Source organism: Vipera ursinii (assembly GCF_947247035.1).
Source record: "Vipera ursinii genome assembly, chromosome: 1".
Taxonomy (NCBI): Eukaryota; Metazoa; Chordata; class Lepidosauria; order Squamata; family Viperidae; genus Vipera; species Vipera ursinii.
Genome location: NC_139512.1, coordinates 213,565,587 through 213,586,685, shown reverse-complemented (window position 1 = coordinate 213,586,685; position 21,099 = coordinate 213,565,587). Strand labels below are relative to the sequence as shown.

At 38.8% G+C, this 21,099-nt stretch overlaps 1 protein-coding gene across 7 annotated transcripts in view; it reads right to left on the bottom strand.

The window, feature by feature from the left end:
• CYRIA (CYFIP related Rac1 interactor A) overlaps positions 1-21,099 on the bottom strand; it is a gene marked incomplete at its 5' end in the record, with an annotated part of 92,185 nt that overhangs the window by 15,277 nt on the left and 55,809 nt on the right. For 3 of the 7 annotated variants that reach the window (XM_083349504.1, XM_083349505.1, XM_083349506.1), the window contains 7 exons: positions 792-871; positions 972-1,088; positions 1,927-2,004; positions 2,102-2,238; positions 4,439-4,544; positions 5,637-5,758; positions 12,845-12,925. In XM_083349504.1, the coding sequence (XP_083205630.1) occupies positions 792-871; positions 972-1,088; positions 1,927-2,004; positions 2,102-2,238; positions 4,439-4,544; positions 5,637-5,758; positions 12,845-12,914 (710 nt within the window). Of the gene's footprint in view, positions 1-791; positions 872-971; positions 1,089-1,926; positions 2,005-2,101; positions 2,239-4,438; positions 4,545-5,578; positions 5,759-12,607; positions 12,681-12,844; positions 12,928-21,099 lie in introns of those variants that run through there. The other 4 variants (XM_083349503.1, XM_083349508.1, XM_083349507.1 and 1 more) reach the window with 4 other exon arrangements.

The following is a 21,099-nucleotide window of genomic DNA, read 5'->3' as shown; positions in this document are numbered from 1 at the left end:
GGTTTCGCTTAACGACTGCAGATTCACCTAACTCTGGTGATTCACTTAACAACTGTCACAAAAAACATCATAAAATCATGTTGCTCATATGATGACCTGCTTTATGACCCTCATGACTTTCACCCATAATGGGGGGGGGCTGTATTATGGTCATAAGTCAAGGACTACAGATAGTCCTCAACTTACAACCACAATTGAGCCCAAAATTTATGTTGTTAAGTGAGACGTTGAGTTTTGCTCCATTTTACGACCTTTCCTGCTACAGTTGTTAAGTGAATCACTGCAGTTGATAAGTTAGTAGCACAGTTGTTAAGTGAGCCTGGCTTCCCCTTGACTTCGCTTGTCCAAAGGTCACAAAAGGGCATCACATGAACTTGGGGGACCGCAAAGGTCATAAGAAAAGCTTGTAACTGTGAAAAATGGTCATAACTCACTTTTTTCCAGTGCTGTTGTAACTTTGAACAGACACTAAATGAACTGTTGTAAGTCAAGGACTACCTGTACCTGCATCTGGTTTAAGGTAGTGTTGAAAGGTGCTTCCAAACGCCTTTCCCTTTCAGGTCTGATTGTGGTGCAGCCTTCATTAGTGGCTTGTTTAATTGATGCTGCTGCTGCTGCTGCTTCTGCTGCTGCTGAGGGAAGAGTCAGTGGGAGCTACTGGAGCACTGCCACCAGCAAGCTGCTCATTCACTGCTAAGCCAGAACCTTGGCAAAAGATAACTTGATTTCTTTTTTTAATAATTTCCTTATTATAGCAACACTGATACATAAGTCCATTGCTCATAACTTACGGTGTTTCCAGCATGACTTTACATACGCTGGCCATCGTACTTAGACAATCTGTTGTGTTCTCAATGGGCAACGTTTTATTCTACAAAAGTTAAAACAAGCCAACAAAACAGGTCGGTTAGGTCAGTCTAGACTTCTGATTTGATTTTGAGCTTTCTGAAAGGATTAAAAGTTTTGCTCACTTCGACGACAAAATGGGTGGTAGCATTACTCAGCGTTTTCAGAACTGGTGTAGCTTCTGCGTAGAACAGTGACATTCTGTTAGCCATCTCATTGTTCACTTCATTCTCAATGTCAAGCTGTTCAAAACATGAGAGAAGATTAGTATTATTTTCTTTTTGCTCTTTTAGAAAAGCGATTTCCCCCCCTATTGCTATACAGAAATATAGGAGAAGTTCCAGCTCACATTCAAAGCCTAACATGTTCCAAGCCTTGTAACCAAGACTCCAAAATTATGCAATCTTTGTGTCCTAAGGAGATTCTGGTTTTTAAAACACTATTCCTCCTTTTGCAGAAATAGCTTTTGAGGGGATTTTCAAAAGCACCGTATAACACCAGGAAAGTTTTGTGTTTAAAGAAAAACTTAAAATACCACTACTATTTTTCATCGTTATGAACATGTATGGTAACTGTTAACATTAACATATAGCTTTTTCATGCCAAACTGATTATATAGTTTAGCATTCAGAAAAAAAAAACACCCATCTCCATTGCATCAATACACAGAAGGATGTTGGATGTGTTTTGATCCTTGGGAACAAAGGAGTAGCAGCACAATAGAAGTCTAAAGACAGAATCTCAACATGTAAATATTATCTCCTGATGTCAGCTGCATCTTTTTTTCAAAAGCGTCCCATCCTATAACACTTTTAAACAAAACAGGCAAAAACAAAACTCTTCGATTTAACCCATATAGATATAAATGAAATCTGCCTTTAGCTTAACTACAAAAATTACACTTGAATGAATGGGGCAGGGCGGAAAGGTAGTATATAGTATAGCCTGGTTGGTTTAGATAATACTCAGAGAAATAGGCCAAGTTGATTGTCTAACTTAGTATGACACAACTTAGTTCCTATTGTGACTAATTGTCTCATAAATGAAATCCCCAATTTTGGAAAGAAACATTTTACTCACATGCATGTTGTTTATTCTGTTGCGACTTAATGTCCTTCTATAATAGCTAAAGTCGTTTTGAATTGCTGGGTTTCTCATCTGAAAGAACAAAAGGAAGATTAACTTCAATGTTCTTACTGAGAACCGACAATTAAAACAATCTGCATTGGCTGAGTATTGCTTTCTCCTTACGAACCTTAAGTTCATCAAAGCGGAGAGTAAAATGCAAGATCTCTGCAAACTGCTTTGCTAGGGCTTGCTCTCGCTCTAAGTGTTGAGTTGGTGTGTAGGGTGGACAAGTCAGGGATTCTAATAAGCTCTGCAATGCTTTTTCTGGAAAAAAAATCCAAAATATTCAGTGTTGTTTCATTTTTTTTAAAAGGAATCTTCCTGCTGCTTTAGCAAAGTGATCACTAACAACATTCCAAAAATGTTCAGTTGCCTAATTGAAGACCGGCAAAACACTTCAAATGCGAAATAATTTGCAATTTACAGAAATAAGTTACAAAACGGTTAGAGGACAAGGATAAGCTTTAATCTTTACTTTTCACTATTCACCATTTACTGTTCAGTAAGGCATATGGAGTCTTATAGCAGTACAGTGCAAGGTTTCAGCCCAACTCTTAGATCAAATCTGGAAGCTGATGCTTGTTGTGAATTCAACCATTAACAGGGTCTGGGGTAGGGGAAGGAAAAGAAGGAGAAAAAGACCCTTGGCATAATTACATGGGACTGCAATTCAAACAGGTGGGAAAAGTATATATTGGCATTCTTCCTGCCTGAATTTGATATACTGTAGGTAGTCCTTGACTTAATAACCACAACTGGCTCCGGAATTTCTGTCGTTAAGTCAGCACAGTCATAATGCAACTCACCACATGACCAGACTCAATTTTATGATCATTTTACTATAGTTATTAAACAAATCACGGCTATTAAATGAATCATGTGGTCATTAAGCAAATTCAGCTTCCGCAATTGAATTCTTTGTTAAAAACATGGCTGGGAAAGTTACAAATTACAATCATGTGACTGCAAAATGCTGCAATTAGTCACAAAGGTGAGCTGGCTGCCATATGCCCAAATTGCAATCACATGACCACAGGGACAGTGCACAGTCATACATGGAAGGACAGATCATAAATCACTTTTTCCAAGGCTGATGTAACTTTGCACCAGTTGCGGCCCTATCTGGACCGAGATGCCCTACGCACAGTCACTCATGCGCTTGTGACCTCCCGGATAGACTACTGCAATGCTCTCTACATGGGGCTGCCCTTGAGGACCACTCGGAGGCTTCAGCTGGTGCAAAATGCAGCCGTGTGAGTTGTGATGGGGGTCTCCCGATACTCCCATGTAATGCCTCTTCTCTGCGAGCTGCATTGGCTCCCAGTTGCCCTCCGGGTGAGATTCAAGGTGCTGGTGATGACCTATAAAGCCCTAAATGGCATGGGTCCGGATTATCTTAGGGAGCACCTGCTGCCAGCATCAACTTCCCATCATCCTGTGCGCTCCCACAGGGAGGGCCTCCTCAGGGTCCCGCCGGTCAGGGAGTGCCGGCGGGCGATCCCCAGGGGGAGAGCGTTCTCGGTGGGCGTGCCTGCCCTATGGAATCAGCTGACTGTGGAACTCCGGATCGCCCCCGACCTTCGCTCGTTTTGCTGGGACCTCAAAACTTGGCTATTTGATTTAGCCGGCCTGGACTGAGGGGTTTTAAGGTTTTAAATTTTGAACTGTTTTGGGGCTATTAATTTAATTTTATTTTAATTTGTACATTGCACTGTTTTAATTTGCCCTGTAAACTGCCCTGAGTCCCTCGGGAAAAGGGCGGTATATAAATCTAAACAAACAAATAAATAAATAAATATATGGCTGTAAGTCAATGCCTGTCTATAGAAGTGACAATGATTATGTCCACAACTACCGGTAATTAATCTGATAGAGTAGAATTTAGAAAGTTAATGCTATACTATTCATTAGTCTTCAAGTACCACAAGTGTACTTCTTAAGTTTTTGTTGCAGCAAATCAACATGGCTCTTTTGCATGTTTTATCTTTCTGGACTTTTTAATAGGTATGAATAATTGGCAGCCTGCAATTCATGAGCTTTTTTTTTAAATCCTTTTTAAAGCTTTCATGGTCCTCAAAAGTTCTGCTTCTAAAGTCTGGTAACAAACTGACAAGTAATAAATTTTTGACAGCAAACAAAACCAAGTGAATTGTCAACCCTATGAAAAGAGCAGAATAACCACATTTCAAACTTGAAAAATTCAGACCACCTTGTGTGATATTGCCATTCTATCCTTGCAATTCCAGCAGTTAAAAAAAACAAGAAGAAGCTTAACTTTTGTCAGCCTCCAAGTTATCTAACGCTGCTCTAACTACATTCTTTTAAGAATTCGTGCACACAGTGTTGGGAGCTGCCTGCATCTAAGGGGGGGAAAAATGTAACAGGACAGTGGAAAATGTCCAATAATGTTCACAAAGGTTCATGAGCTTGCCAGTTCTTGAGAACATAAAAGACAGAACCTCACCTAGTCTGAGAGAAAATTCATAGAACCGCTTTAACCTCACAACCAGAGGGCATACTGAATTCCATGCTCTTTCCTGCAGCTGAATATCATTCGGGTTTTGTATTGCCTGGAAAACAGTAATAACTTGAAAAACTTCATTTATTTAATGTCACAATGCCCATCCTGTCCTCCCCATGCACATAAATGAATGAACAGCCAGAACGAAAGCTAATTCTAATACAGTATGGTATTTGTCTTTCTCTCAAAGAATTGTGTGTGTCCCCCCACTCCCTTTTTTTTTAATCCCAGAAGCTTTTGACAAGAAATCTCTTCCAACTTTTGGCAAGAGTAGTTTGCCCCTATTTCAGGAATTAATTGGATGGAGAGGAAATTTGTTGGGGTGGGGGTATCCTTCAACAGAACATGGATATATGCATACCTACATGTGTACACTGATTTATTAGGATGTACAATATTTTACTGAAAGATCTCAATTCTGACAGATTTCTTACTTTTTAAATATCTTTTCTCTTTCTCCCCTCTAGTTCTTTGTATAAATAAAATAAAAATTTAAACAATGCCTGTTTAGAGTCGAGGGAATAAGAGTCTGATTTATTACACACACCCCTCCATATCTATGCAGATTCTCAGTCATCCAGGTCATGGTTGTCCCAAAGGTGCTTTTTCAAAAAGCAACTGGACTTTCTTCATTTTGCTTGAAGATGTTTCGATTCTCATCCAAGAAACACAGATCAGCTGCTGATCTGGCAATTATGCTAGAAAACTTTTGGCCGATATTCACTACTTAGGTGAATACCCGTTGTTATCGAGGTTAATAACAAATAATAACCTTAGGAACAAAGTCTTATCTGATGCAAATCTATACATCTGTACCTACCCACAGATTGAACTTTTAATTAAGAATAGCAAAGTGTAACACTCTTAAGTTTAAAATAAATTATCATGTTGATAATTTCACACAATAATTAGCTGCAGTGATAAGAGTTTTGTTTTTATTTCCCAAAAGGAGATCCCTGCAAATGTCTCTTAAAATGGGAATACAGTAGCTCTTAGTTTTAAATTTTCAGTTTTGTATATTATATTCCAAGAAATCCTGGCTGCATTGTTTCAATACAAAAAAAAATTACATAAATCACACACTTGTGTTTAATTTCCTTCTTCAGAATATATTGTTTTCCTACAGTATAATTGAACGCACATCTCTAATCTCTTGTCCAGCTCCTTTGTAAGACTGCAGGTCTGAAAGCATACTTTCCGAGTCCTGTAAAACAGCGTTGACTTGGTTCCATATTTCCCTTTCTCCATCACTTGGCTGAGCATCTAGACAAAACATAAAAAGCAAGTATTGCAAAAAGTGGATGCCTGTAATCAGGACAATCATATGAACTATAAGTACTGTCAACTAAAATTCATTGTTTAGCTGATCCATAGTTTACTACTTTCATTTGCCTCTGGTGACTATCCCATTTTTAGATCCCTTTTATTAAATCATAACCAGGATTATAATTAGGGCTTCTTGTCACTTATGCAGCTGCCTGCAATTAGTGCAGGTTCGCGTCCCACCAGGCTCAAGGTTGACTCAGCCTTCCATCCTTCCGAGGTAGGTAAAATGAGGACCCAGATTGTTGGGGGCAATAAGCTGACTTTGTAATAATGCCACTTGGGGTGTGTGTGAAAGCCCTAACAAGCAGGCATATACATAGAATGAAGGCTACTGCTAAGCTTGTAAGCTGCCCTGAGTCTTCGGAGAAGGGCGGGATATAAATGTAATAATAAAAAAAAATAGGAAGAACTATTTGCAATTTGTAAAATTGTAATTGATTAACATCAAAGACGCCCCTGGACTAAAATCAGCCTAGGTAGGGAAGATGAACTTTTAATTTTTTAATGCAGCTTTATATGCATCTCCAGGAATGTGACAGATACTCAGTGAGTAAAAATTATCCCGGTTTCCAGTCTAAATAATGTTGTGTCTTGCCCATTATTTACTCTTTTTATTTCTACTTGTTTAACATAAAATGCATTCAGTAGCAAAATTATTGCCCCATAACATCAGATTTAGAAGAAAGTTATTAAGAATATCTGGTACAATAACCTTTTTTTCCCCAGAGAATTAAAAACCAGCAATTTCTTTTGGGCTCCAAAAGTCCACCCACAACTGTGGCATTTTCAGGAGATTGGCAATACCTAGAAGCCTCGTCTCCCTCAATATTTAATTTAAACCAGGCATTTGCTTGATATGTGATATGCTGTATATCGTTTTCTTTTCTGAAAATATTGTAGGAATGACAGCAGTGCTGGGAATAAGTCTTTATGAAGAATCCAGGTGCTAACCCCAGTGCAATCTGAACCAAAAACATTTCTGTAGGCACCAATCTTTATAATAAACTTGTTGGGTTGTTTGTCCTGCTATAGTGAGACTAAATGAATGAAAGCTTTATTATGGTGTTAGATCAGAGAACTACTAAAATACAATTGATATAAAGCACAGATTAATTGATATTGAGATGGTAACCAACTGAAAGAGAGAAAGAAAGGGACCATATTAAAGTCATCTCAGTCAGAAGAACTGGGGGAAAAACAGCTCTAATCCCTGGATGCAAAGAGAGGGAGTGTGACTGTCCACCCTTCTTGTGGTGAGTGACCGTAGCAGAGGGAAGCCTTCTGTATCCATATAATGTTCTAAATCATAGGATGGAAGGTGGGTTTGCCTAGATAAAGGCCCCACAATGCACACTGAGTTTCTCCAGAAGTCCCTCCGGAAGTCATAACTATTCCCTGAAGGATTAGTTCATCACTGGCCATATAAAACTGGATATGTGGACCACTATTTTTAGAAACTAAAGATATCACCAGATGAAGGTGTAGATAAACACAGAATCAATTCATCCAGACCCAGGAAAGCCAATCTTTGGGATTGGTTCCACTATAAAAAATATCCTAAATTCTGCACAGATCATATGGAAAGAAAACTCTCCTCCCATCCTTCATGTAATCATCTTCTAACGGAAGGGACCACGCTGTCTGCATGTGCCTGTTGACTTCAGCATAATAATTAGTTTTCTGTTCACCCAGTGTTGCCTCATCCACCAGTAGCATGTATTTATTTAACAAGTCTTAAGAGACCACTCTGACAATTGTAGGAAGCATTTTCAAAGAATCAACTTCCTCCTGCATCATGTGCATTAAATTAAAATTAAAGTGCAGTTGTGAAATCTAATAGTACACATCTTATGAGAGAATGCTTGCTGCAAAAGTTCAGCAAGTTATGTGCAGTTATGTTAACTGTGCAAGTTATTAATTAGGTAAGAACAATGTCTAAAAATCTTTACTTTTAACAATGCTGCAGTTAAATACACTCAAGATGCAAAGGAAAAAACTATGAGGAAAAAAAAGTCAAATCTTGTACTTCATCATCCACAGTTCCTTTAGGCAGATGAATAAATAAATATGGAGGATATAAACTGAACTAAGATTTTGCATTTATCACTTTTAACGTCTTCTACTCATTCCGATATGACAAGTCAAGTGAGGGACTGTGGATAATGGCTAGAATGGGCATAAAACCTTTCCATTGTTTTTGGAAAAGTTTGACTCAGCCATTATAGAAAATAAGGTCCCTATCCCCAACTTTTGGAAGCAGACCCAGAATTGTATTTATTAGCAATCCTCTTTTATCCATAAAACCTGACAAGCCTTTAATATAAATTCAATATACATAGATGCAAAGTTCAAATCCTTTTCATAGTAAAATTCACATGCCTCATATCTGAAATATCATGGCTATATATTCAGTATTTTTCATACAGTTTTCTATGGACTGGGAAATTATGATGTAGAGAAGGCACTTTCATAACCAATCACTTCAAATTCATAAGTAATATGAATTTAATATTATATGAGCCGAGGTGGCGCAGTGGTTAGAATGCAGAACTGCAGGCTACTTCTGCAGACTCCCAGCTGCCAGCAGTTCGGCAGTCCAAGTCTCACCGGCTCAAGGTGGACTCAGCCTTCCATCCTCCCGAGGTCGGTAAAATGAGGACCCAGATTGTTGGGGGCAATAGACTGACTCTGTAAACCGCTTAGAGAAGGCTGTAAAGCACTAAAACTTCCTAACAGTGAGGACAATTAACCAGTGAAACAGCTTGCCATCAGAAATCATGGGCGCTCCATCACTGGAGATTTTTAAGAAGAGACTGGATAGTCACTTCTCTGAAATGGTATAGGTTCTCCTGCTCAAGCAGGGGGTTGGACTAGAAGACCTCCAAGGTCTTCTCCATTTTCTATTTCTGTTTCTGTTTCTGTTTCTGTTTCTGTTTCTGATTCTATTCTATTCTATTCTATTCTATTCTATTCTATTCTATTCTATTCTATTCTATTCTATTCTATTCTATTCTATTCTAAGACTATGAAACAGTATATAAGTCTAAGTGCTATTGCTATATTACAATGGTATAATATTATACAATTTGGAAAACTGTATTATGTTCTTGCATATTGACTCATGCTATTTTGGATGTCAACTTCTGTCATAAAACATATGTACAGTTCATTTTCTTCCTAATTTCATAGTGAAGACTCTGTAAGTTTTCCCTGTTCGGTCACATCTGTCTCTAGGGCATGGTGCTCATCTCCATTTCTTGGCTGAGGGAACCAGCACTCCAAAAATATTTTCTGTGCTCATGTGGCCCAGATGCTGTATACCAAAGGGGCACAGAACGCTGTTACCTTCCCACCAAAGGGGGAAGCATTTGCATGGTTTCAAACTGCTAGGTGGGCAGGAGCTGGGGCAAGGAACGAGAGCTCACCCCATTGCACAGCGCTTGGGTCTTGAACACGGGCTGTCAGCTCTCCAGCTGACAAGCTCCGCATCTTTAACTGCATAGGGTCCGGCTATGCACTGTGTTGTAATTTGCTAAGTTTCAAATGGAAACAGTAACATACAATAGTTCATGTCTGGCATTTAAGCTACGTATAATATCAGTTTTGAAATGTTTTATAGAAGACACAATGTGAAGCCAGTCATATGTTGGTAGATAGCTTCTAATTTCCCTGATGGTATTAGAAATCCAACATCATCTGTCAGTCATCAGTTTCTCATTTCTGAGTTATACTATTATATAAGCATTGTCATGCTTCAGGGAAATGTATCAGTGTAATCTCTTTTGAAACCATGACAAGAGAATATAAATAACCTCTGTATTAGTTGAACAGAAATAGATTTTCTGTGATGACTCCATATAAAATATAATATCAATGTTCTTCACCAAACAAAATGTTAATTTTAGCTTTCCTTTTTAATTTTTCTTTCTTTTCTTTTCTTTTGAAAGATCACTGCATTATCATGTACAATTCTGTGACTCCGGTATGGTTTGCTTCTTTAATTTTGTAACATTATCTGATAATAGAAATATATGAAGCATCAGATTTGAAAGTTTAATGAAGCACAGATATTAATTTTGAATATGAATTTAAAAACCAGAATCTCTGCATTTCACACAAGTACTCATGTAAATAATTTTCAGGACTCGAGAAAATTCAAGTCTAAATAAATTATTGATTACATTGAAAAGGAAGTTCCTATGAGGCCTGAAAGTGATAAAATACCACTCAGCAGAACTTCCAATCAAATTCTTATTATGAAATATAACTCCTTGTATTGAGAGGCAACATACACTTGTCTTATTGTTTTAAAAATAAGGTATTAAATACCACACAGAGATAGAATGCAACTGAGTGAATAAAAAGGATTTAATTCAGTAGTTGATCACTTTCAAGAGAAAACTCAAGCTACATGCAAACGGCAAACTGTAGTACACTGCAAGATGTGGTGAAAAATTAACGTGTAAAAGTATATTATTTCACCTGCTTTGATACAAAGCTACAGGAAATATAGTCAAGGATTTGTTCAATTGGTATATTTTATTTTATTTATATTGATAATAGATTCTCATATGGGCTGCCCTTTGTCTACATGTGGTCTTCAACAGATTTCCATGCAAACAATGGAATTCCCTCCTAATAGTAATCAATTAGGCATTAAGAATTTTTCATCGAGAATTGTTATAGTTTAGCAGAAAGGAAGATTCCTCCCCCTCTATGTAATTTAGAGTTCCTGACAGTCAGGCAGCATACAGGTAATCCTTGACTTACGACAACAATTTGGATCAGAATTTTTCATTGCTATGCAAGATATGCTATTAAGTGGGCCGTGCCTGATTTTGCAACCTTTTTTTGCCACGGTTGCTAAGTGAATCATGGCAGTTCTTAAGTGAACCATGTGGTTGTTAAATGAATCCAGCTTCCCTTTATTGACTTTGCTTGGGAAGACTGCAAGTCTGGTAATCTTGCCATTTCTAACTTGCAATTATCACGTGACCCTTGGGACGCTGCAAAATCATCAGAAACACAGGCTGGTTGCTGACTGCCCAAATTTTGATCATGTGACCATGGGCGGTTGTGGTGTTGTGATGGTCATAAACAGTGCTTTTTTTGTATAAGAAAAAGGTGCCGGAACTCACACATGTCATACAACCCGCCTTGCCTATCCTACAAGGTTCCATCCAAAAAAGGTGCCGGAACTCCGTTCTGAGTGTTCTATGAGAAAAAAAGCCCTGGTCATAAGTGTGAGGACCAATTGTAAGTCATCTTTTTTCAGTGCCATTTTTAACTTTGAATAGTCACTAAACTAATGTTTGTAAGTCGAGGACTGTCTGTACAGGTTTAATAAATTAGTACATTTAAATAATTAATACACCAGCTGCCTGCAATTAGTGCAGGTTTGAGTCCCACCAGGCTCAAGGTTGACTCAGCCTTCCATCCTTCCGAGGTAGGTAAAATGAGGACCCAGATTGTTGGGGGCAATAAGCTGACTTTGTAATAATGCCGCTTGTGGGGTGTGTGTGAAAGCCCTAATAAGCAGGCATATACATAGAATGAAGGCTACTGCTAAGCTTGTAAGCCGCCCTGAGTCTTCGGAGAAGGGCGGGATATAAATGGAATTTTAAAAAAAATACATTATTATTTATGTGTGAATGGGGAAATGATTGTCTTATATTCACTGATAAGAAGGGAAAGAGCTACTGGAAAAAAAGAAGGAACAAAAACATGATATTCATGAAGATTTGCCTGAAGTTAAGCTGTTGCCTGGCAGAGGTAACTTATAATACTTAATAGGGCTCTCTTTTGCTTCTACATACAGTTACCTCTTTACCTCTCTTTCTACCTTTTCTTTTCTCCCCAGTGCAATTGGAATCCCATCTTCCCCTACTTTTTTTCATTGCTGTTTCTGCTGAAAGGGGAAAGAGGAGTGTATATGTGTGCAGGCATATGCACATGCATGTATACTGGGATAAGCAAGACTTATTTATATGTGTGTGCGAGAAAAATCCTACATGCAGATGGGTATCCACTATTTTTGTAAATGAGTATCTTATTTTATAGACAGTTAATTTAATTAGCTTTAATCAGTTCAATATACATATATTCTATTCCAGCCTAGGCAAATTCACTCGATTGGCAACGTTAGATTGACAAAATAGAGAAGCATTAGACTGGATTTTGGTTGCTTACATTTAGTTATATTAGACCCTTTGAATTTGCCCGTTTCCTTTCATATGCTATTCAGGTTTTGAAATAATATACCGTAGAGGTTTAGTAATGTGCTTTTAGACACACCAATAGTGCAAGAAACAAATTCATTTACTTGCAAGTTTATTTTGAATATAGCACAAGCCACTTATAATGATCAGTTTACGATAGACTGTGGTGATTTTGAGGCTCTTTTCTATTTTTTTGGTAAAGATACGACACAGTGTCAAAAATTTCATCTGTGAACCAAGAAGCACTAAATCGTCTTTCTATATAGGCTGTGGTCTTCGTCCATGTTTTGAACCATTTTCAAAACGCAGGCTGCTGAACTAATCAGAACCTGTCACAAAGTGAAGCCCTGAGCCAAGTTCTTTTAGCTAATGCTCATGATCACAAGCAATTATTATTGGGCTTTTGGATGAACTGAACGATGACTTTTCAGAATGAAAGAGGAGAACTCCAAGTGGCGTGAGCTACAGTACTTGCATGGTAGATTAATGTATATGCTATTTATTAGACTTTTTAATGTTTTTTTTAAAGAAAACCCTCCAAAAATAATGCAGGCCAAACTTTGCTCACTTTCAAAGTCTAGGAAAAAAAGGGGGCCTTGATCAAAGTCTGTACAAGTGAGAACTTTTAAAAGATTTCCCATTTGGTTTCTGAAAAATAGAAAAGGAACAGAATAGGTAACCAGGAACAAAATTTGAAAACACTTGTTATCTCTATTGTACTGCTTGAACATGTTTATCTGTCAAGGCAAATGAAGCTTAAACATTCCTATGTCAAGGAAAACAACGTTCCAAGCTTTGAACTTACTTTCAAAATCCAGGAAAAAATGTGGGTAGTTTTCAATTTCTCTGGTAAGGACTTTAAGGAGATTACCCATACCAGCAAAACCTAGTGAATGCAACAAAATCATAAAGAGTTATATATGCAAAAGCAGAAGCTGAGAAAAACAATTATCATTTATTATTTATTTATTTATTTAATTTGTATACCGCCCTTCTCCCGAAGGACTCAGGGCGGTGAACAGGGCAATACATAAAAACAAGATACAAAAATTAAAAATTATTAAAAAGTAATTAAACAGTGCCCATAATAAATTAATACAGATTAAAAATTGAAATCCATTTATAAAATCCCACCCCATTAAGGGCTTGGCATGCACCGCTAGTTCAAACTGAAACAGGAACACTCAACTGTTTAAACCAAAGTAATTAACAATCAATGCTACTATATACTGTACGTATTGGGAATATTGACCAAATATGAAAAAAAAACATATTCAGAAACCATACTTCATGACTGAGAGAAACACGTAACGAAGGCAGAATTTCCAGTGGTGTGCATACCCTTTCCTTGTGTACAGGCAGTCCTCGAGTTAAAACAGTTCGCTCAGTGACCAAAGTTACAATGCCACTGGAAAAAAAAGTGACTTATGACTGTTTTTCACAATTACAACCAGTGGGGGCATCCCTATGGTCACGTGATCAAAATTTGGATGCTTGGCAACTGACTCATATTTATGACGGCTGGGTCACATCACCCCCTTTTGAGGCCTTGACAAGCAAAGTCAACGGGAAAGCCGGATTCACTTAACAAACTGTGTTACTAATTTAACAACTGCATCGATTCACTTAACAATTGTGGCGAGAAAATTGGTAAAATGGGACAAAAATTCACTTAGCAAATGTCTCACTTAGAAATTTAGGGCTCAGTTGTGACTGTAAGTCGAGGACTACCTGTATTTGGATAAGCAGCATTTTGTAGGCTTTGACTGCTCTTTTTTTTCTTTTCTTTTCCTTTCTGTGATTCATCCATTGTTCCAGAGCAAATTTCAGGAAGCATGCTGGAAGTTTTATATGGAAGCCAATCAATTTCTTTGGGAGGCAGACACCACTGGAAGAAACTCAATATATTTATGATAAACATTAAAAAAAATCCCCGAGCTCTTATATGCATACAAAATATAGCTGAAAATAATTTGAATTACAGGACTTGTTATTTCTTAATTATTTTTCTATTCTGCAAACAAAATCTGACAGGTTTTCCTTTAAGAATTACCGTTGAATATTACTATTGAAGAATTACTATTGAATGTAAATAATTACTATTTAATTACAATTAGATAAAGAGAATGGGCCATTGTCAGGTCATAAGCGGTTTGCCTTGTTACATCTAGCAGTAGTTCTGTCTAAGAAACTTTGATTGATTTATTTGACAGAATGGTCTCATCCTGAATTGGTTTTACACTTTATTATTTTGTTTACACAAACTGAATGAACCTGATTTCAGTTTTTTAAAAAAAGAATGACTCAGAAGTAGTATAATACTAATTCTCATATTAGGTACAGATAGATGAATACATTCTAATTCTCTATTTTGAGATCTCTGAACAATACTGGGCAAGAATTCAGAACAATTCAGTATCTGAACAAAGCTATTGGTATAATTAATTTTAATATGTAACCATCCAAAACAAATTTACTCATTTCAATGACTTTCAAACATACTAAGGCTTAGAAATTCCTGGATATATACCGGTCTTACTCTAAAAACAGGCATGTCAAATCTTTTCCATTATTAATATTTTGCACGCAATATATTAAGGAAGGAAGGAAGGAAGGAAGGAAGGAAGGAAGGAAGGAAGGAAGGAAGGAAGGAAGGAAGGAAGGAAGGAAGGAAGGAAGGCAACATGGTGCACTACAGTTTTAAATTATAACTATATGATTATATAAACTTAATTCTGAATGCAGCAACACTTTTATATATCACGCATAAGAATAAGAATCATGCTTAAAATGGATTTCAAATATAGTACAATTAAGAACCACACATTTCCAACTTGAATTTAAAAGTACAACTTACCTCAATGAAAAAAATGAAGTCACTAGTGTATTTTTGTCCTAAACCATTAGCGTTATTCTTCAGAAACACTTAATCTCAAAGCATCTTTATTAAAAACAAACAAGCTACCCGAGATTGCTAGTCATGTTGACTATATTATCTCCATTATCAGAGGTACTAAATGCCAGTTGCTGAGGGACATGAGCAAACGTGGGCTCTCAAACGCTGGTTGGCTTGTCCTTGAAAGCGAATGCCATGCTAAGTAAACAATTGTTGTTGTAGGTCGAGGATTACCTATGTGCATTTTTTTCTTACTGAATTATTACTGTATTAATAATAATGTGTATTTTTTTAGTAAAGGTAAAGGTTCCCCCACACATGCGTGCTAGTCGTTTCCGACTCTAGGGGCCGGTGCTCATCTCCGTTTCAAAGCCGAAGAGCCAGCGCTTGTCCGAGGAAGTCTCCGTGGTCATGTGGCCGGCATGACTAGGCGCCAAAGGCGCACGGAACGCTGTTACCTTCCCACCGTAGTGGTCCCTATTTTTCTACTTGCATTTTTATGTGCTTTTGAACTGCTAGGTTGGCAGGAGCTGGGACAAGTAACAGGCGCTCACTCTGTTATGCAGCACTCGGGATTCGACCCGCCAAACTGCCGACCTTCTGATCAACAAGCTCAGCATCCTAACCCACTGAGCCACCACGTCCCGTGTATTTTTTTACTCCACTGTTAAAAAAAATTGAACATTTCACGCTCCTCCTTTCACTAGTTTTCTCTGAATATAAGTCCTGGATTCTTTGTGCAAAGCCATGGTTTCCTAGCCTGGATTGAGGAAAATCCTAGTTATTTATCTATTAACAGACAAAAAAAAACATTCACAAGAATGTAACTCCAAAAATCTACCCTATCTCTTAAAATGGTTAGTCATGATCCTCAGGAACGCTCCTAACTAGGAGGCGAAAACAATGTGCTACAATAACTGGTATTCTGGTATGCTTTGTAATTTAAACTGCCTTCTATACTAGCACACTAACAAGTAACACATGGATGGAAATTAAAACACGACTATTGACTCAGGGATACTTTGAAGCATTTAAATTATTAATTAAGTAATTGAAAAGGGTAAATTATTTTAAATTAAATTTTCCAGGCCTGCCACCTGGAGTTTCATCCCTACTGTAATAAGTAAAATTCGCATACTTTTTCATAGGCGATACCTTGAAGAACAGGTATGATATTAAGCACTGAATAAGTCTATGGTAATTTTTGTAACTTGAACTCTCATGCTATGGTGGTTCCAAGAAAAACATTCCCCATCTCATTAAATATAAACAATTCCTAGTGGAGATCATTGAGAGCTTTCAAATGACACAGTTCAATGAAAAATTACAATTGAGAATTAAGTACCAAGGAGGAAAATGAATGAAATAAGTTTTAAATATTTTACAATGGCAATAGGAAATATCATAAGACTACCTCATGACAGCAATCTTACCTATATAAGAGGAAAGAAGGAACTGATCTGCACAAATTTAGAACTCTATAAGGAACCATTCAGCCCTCCAAACCATCCCAAAATTATAGTTTTTAATGTGGCAAAAAGAAAAAAATAAGTGTTTAATCTTAAAGTGATTAAATCATTTTCTTGTAATCTTACATTTACAGGTAGATTGAATTTAATATTTGTTCTTGCCCTATCCCAGCTTTTGTCTGCCTTGCCTGCCTAACTACTATGGAAAAGTAGGGCATTTGCCTACCATCTAAAGTCCGTGTGGCCTTACACTAAAAGTTGTATATTCCATTGAAAAAATATTGTTGCCTTAATAGGTTAGTGGAAAAATGACATCATTCTCTACTTATTAAGAAAAAGCGGAATACAAATCTACTACAGGTAGTCCTCGACTTATGACCATTACTGAGCCCAAAATTTATGTTGCTAAGTGAGACATTTGTTTTAAGTAAGTTTTGCCCCATTTTATGAGTTTTCTTGCCACAGTTATTAAGTGAATCATTGTACTTGTTAAGTTAGTAACCTGATTGTTAAGTAAATCTGGTTTTCCCATTGACTTTGCTTGTCAAAAAGTTACAAAAGGTGATCACATGATCCTGGGACACTGCAACCGTCACGTGGTGACGTGACCACGGGGATGCTGCAATGGTTGTGTGAAAAACAGTCATTTTTTCCAGTGCCACTGTAACTTTGAACAGACACTATACGAATTGTAATAAGTTGAGGACTACCGATATGCATACTTGGAAATAGATTACTTCTAAAACAATTTTGCCTCTCTTTTACAAATCAACCATTATTCCCACCCCATGCACTATTCCACATCCTAACTAATGAAACTAATTCTCAGTTCCTGCTGCTTGGAGGGCCAGAGGCAGAGGCACAGGGTGGGAGGCACACGATTTGGCCCGCCAGATGCTCTGGGCAAGCCACGTGGCCATCTGCCCTGCCCCAGCCACTGCGGCTGCAAAGACAGAATGTGGGATGGAGCAAGCACGCCTGGCAGGCCAGAGTACGTGCCTCCCACTGCCCTGCGCCTCTGCTTCCTCCTGCTGTTGGTGCTGCTGCTGCACCTGCTGCTTGGAGGGTCGGCCCGGCGGTTGCAATGGGCTGTGGAGCTGGCAGACTGCAGCTGCTGCTGGACACCACTGGGGCCCTGCGCACTCGCTGCCTCCTATGTGCATGCCGGGGGGGGGGAGTGTGGCCAGCTGGGATGAATGGGCCGGGGGAGCGGGAGCCAGTTCCTCATCACCAATGGGGCAGTCCCTTGGGCCTTGTGTTTGACATGTCTGATCTAATCCAATTGCCCTACAAGTATGACACATTATGCAGATACTATTTCAGAATGACACTGTCATGCTCCATCTGGATGTCTGCCTGTGGGTGACAACAGAACAACCATCACCCCTGATGTCTGATTACTATTTACTACGAACAGGTCATGAAGTTTTGGAATTCACCTGAGACAAAGTGGTCTGCGAGCAAATGGAATGTGGAATTAAATAGACAAAGAAGGGGGAATCCTGAGCAAGGGATGAGCTAGGTTGGTGAAGAAATCCATCACATGGGCTAAATATAGCCCATCCTTAGCATATCTGCAGTGAAACCCAGAATGAAATTCAGCAGCTATTGGTTACAAATTGTGATGTTATTGTGGTATAATAATTATTACAAATACAGGGCTCTCCGTCCTTTTTCCCCCTACAAGAATACAAAAGCAATTCTTGTAAATAAAATGTCTTTATGCCATCAATTCAGGCTCAGACAAGGAAAAAAACTGTCCTACTGGATTTTTCCCCTCTGGGTTCAGGATTCTGGGGCAGTAATAAGCATGGTTAGGAAGCATATTGGTTTCTTAGTTCAATCAATCAGAATATATCTGGAAGGGACCTGGGAGGTCTTCTAGTCCAGCCCCCTGCTCAAGCAGGAGAGCCTATACCGTTTCAGTCAGGTGACCGTCCAGTCTCTTTTTAAAACCTCCAATGATAGAACACCTACATCTTCTAAAGGCAAAAGCTGTTCATTTGTCAATTGTCCTCACTGTTAGGAAGTTTCTCCTTAATTTTAGGTTGCTTCTCTCTTTGATTAGTTTCTATCCATTGTTTCTTGTCCTGCCTTCTGGTGCTTTGGAAAATAAGTTGATCCCCCTCCTCTTTGTGGCAGCCTCTCAAATACTGGAATACTGTTATCATGCCCCCCCCCCACATCTTTTTTTTCCTCTTTATTAGCCATATACCCAAATCTTGCAACCGTTCTTCACATGTTTTAGTCTCCAGGCCTTTAGTTAATCTTAGTTGCTTTTCTTTGAACTTTTTCCAAAGCCTCAACAACTTTTTTGTAATGCAGTGACCAAAACTGGATGCAGTATTCCAGGGGTGGCTTTACTAAGGCTTTGTAAAACAGTACTAATACTTGACGTGATTTTGATTCTATGTCCCTGTTCATACAACCAAGGATTGTATTAGCTTTTTTGGCTGCTGCCACATATTGCTGGCTCATATTTAAATGCTTGTCCACTAGGACTCCAAGGTCCCTCTCACAGTTACTGTTTTTATTTTATTTTTATTTTATTTTAATTCCATTTATATCCCGCCCTTCTCCGAAGACTCAGGGCGGCTTACAGGTTTCACTTAATCTGAACTTGTACTTTTGCTATAAGTTTCCAAATACATCCTGAAACTACTTAAATTTCTTTTAGCAAGCCCCATCATTTTGACTCCCGTGTTCATGAAGCCAATATCTCCCTCTTGGGGCAGAAGTGTTTCTGAGAACAAGACGACTTGAAAAATACGTGACTGGCAGACCAAACAATGTCAAGAGTCATGGAGTTTTAGCCAGATCATTCCTAGAATCGCTGGTGAGGTGCCATTGTCAAATATCTCTTCCTGGTGACCCCTTGCAAAATTTTAGCACCAGACTGATTTTCTGAACCATGAGACCGGAGGATTTAGTGGACAAATATACTGTAATCTAAAGTTGCTATAAAGGTAAAGGTAAAGGTTCCCCCGCACATGCATGCTAGTCATTTCCGACTCTAGGGGCCGGTGCTCATCTCCGTTTCAAAGCCGAAGAGCCAGCGTTTGTCCGAGGACGTCTCCGTGGTCATGTGTCCGGCATGACTAGACGCCAAAGGCGCACGGAACGCTGTTACCTTCCCACCGTAGTGGTCCCTATTTTTCTACTTGCATTTTTACATGCTTTCAAACTGCTAGGTTGGCAGAAGCTGGGACGAGTAACAGGCGCTCACTCTGTTACGTAGCACTCAGGATTCGACCCGCCAAACTGCCGACCTTCTGATCGACAAACTCAGCGTCCTGGTTAATCAATACTCTTGTTTATACAGAAGCCCTTCCAAATATTTAACGGTAGCTGATAATATTAGGAGATTAATTTTGCTCTATCCAGTAATTCTGCTAGTATAGCCATTTTCATCAAAGTAATGGGAAAAAGGCTTGCAAAGCATACAGAAAATTTCTTCTGAGACTTTTTAATGGAAATTCCATTATACTGCAGAGCAATGTGATCATGAACACCAAAAGCATACTCAGTGATCTAACCTATTCAGGATTTATTTATAGACCCATCCACTTGTTAGTATGCGAGCAGATGCACATTTGAATATATTTACAAATAGTTCAGAAAGAAATATGGCTTACAGAATAATAGTTATTATTGCCTGAAGATTCAGGGATAATCATTTTAACTTACTTTCCTTTTGATCCCCATGAGCAAAAGCATTCAACCTTTTATAATCTAACTACTATTTAAAATACTTCAGTCAGTTTATCATGTGCTTTATTTGGGAAGAAATATCTTATTTTACTGGCATGATTAGACACACATTCAAAATCACTGCAAAATAAAAAAAATAACACTGAAATATATATATATGGGCAATAACTGAACCTGGCATGTTTAAAATGGGGGGTGGGGTGTTCTTGGATGAAAGTTTGGGGTCCCCAGAATCTGGATTCCAGAAGTTTGAGATTATTTTCCTAACCCTGAACTAGAAAACCTTGCCACAGTATAACAGAATAACAGAGTTGGAAGGGACCTTGGAGGTCTTCTAGTCCAGCCCTCTGCTCAGGCAGGAATCCCTATACCAGGGGTGTCAAATTCAATTTCATTGAGGGCCGCATCAGCAGTGCAGTTGCCCTCAGGGGGCCGGGTGGGTGTGACCTGGGGTGGGCGTGGCCTACTGGGTGGGTGTGGCTAGAGTGCGTATGGCCTACTGGGTGGGCATGGCCAGCTCTACATTGTTCGCATCAAGGGTGCCTATGGGGGCCTGGGCAGGAGTGGGACAGATCTGAGGGTCTCTGGCAGAAGGAGGGTCTCTGGGCCAGGGCCAAGGCAGTGGGGGCCGTTCCTTCACTGTTTCCAGGATGGCTTCGCGGGCCACATGAAACCACTTCGCGGGCCGGATCTGGCCCCTGGGCCTTGTGTTTGACATGTCTGCCCTATACCATTTCAGACAAATGGTTGACTAATTTCTTCTTAAAATCTCCCAGTGTTTGAGCACCAACAACTTCTAGAGGCAAGTTGTTCCACTGATTAATTGTTCTAAGTGGAGGATGTTCCTATGCTGCTCATCTCTTTCCCATTGGACAAAGCTGGCCGTTGAAATTGCTTCAGTTCTTCTCATTCAAGTAAATCCAGAGTGGGCTAGTTCTTTAAGTAATGATGGCCCTCAAAAATCCCATTCCTCGTTATTTGACA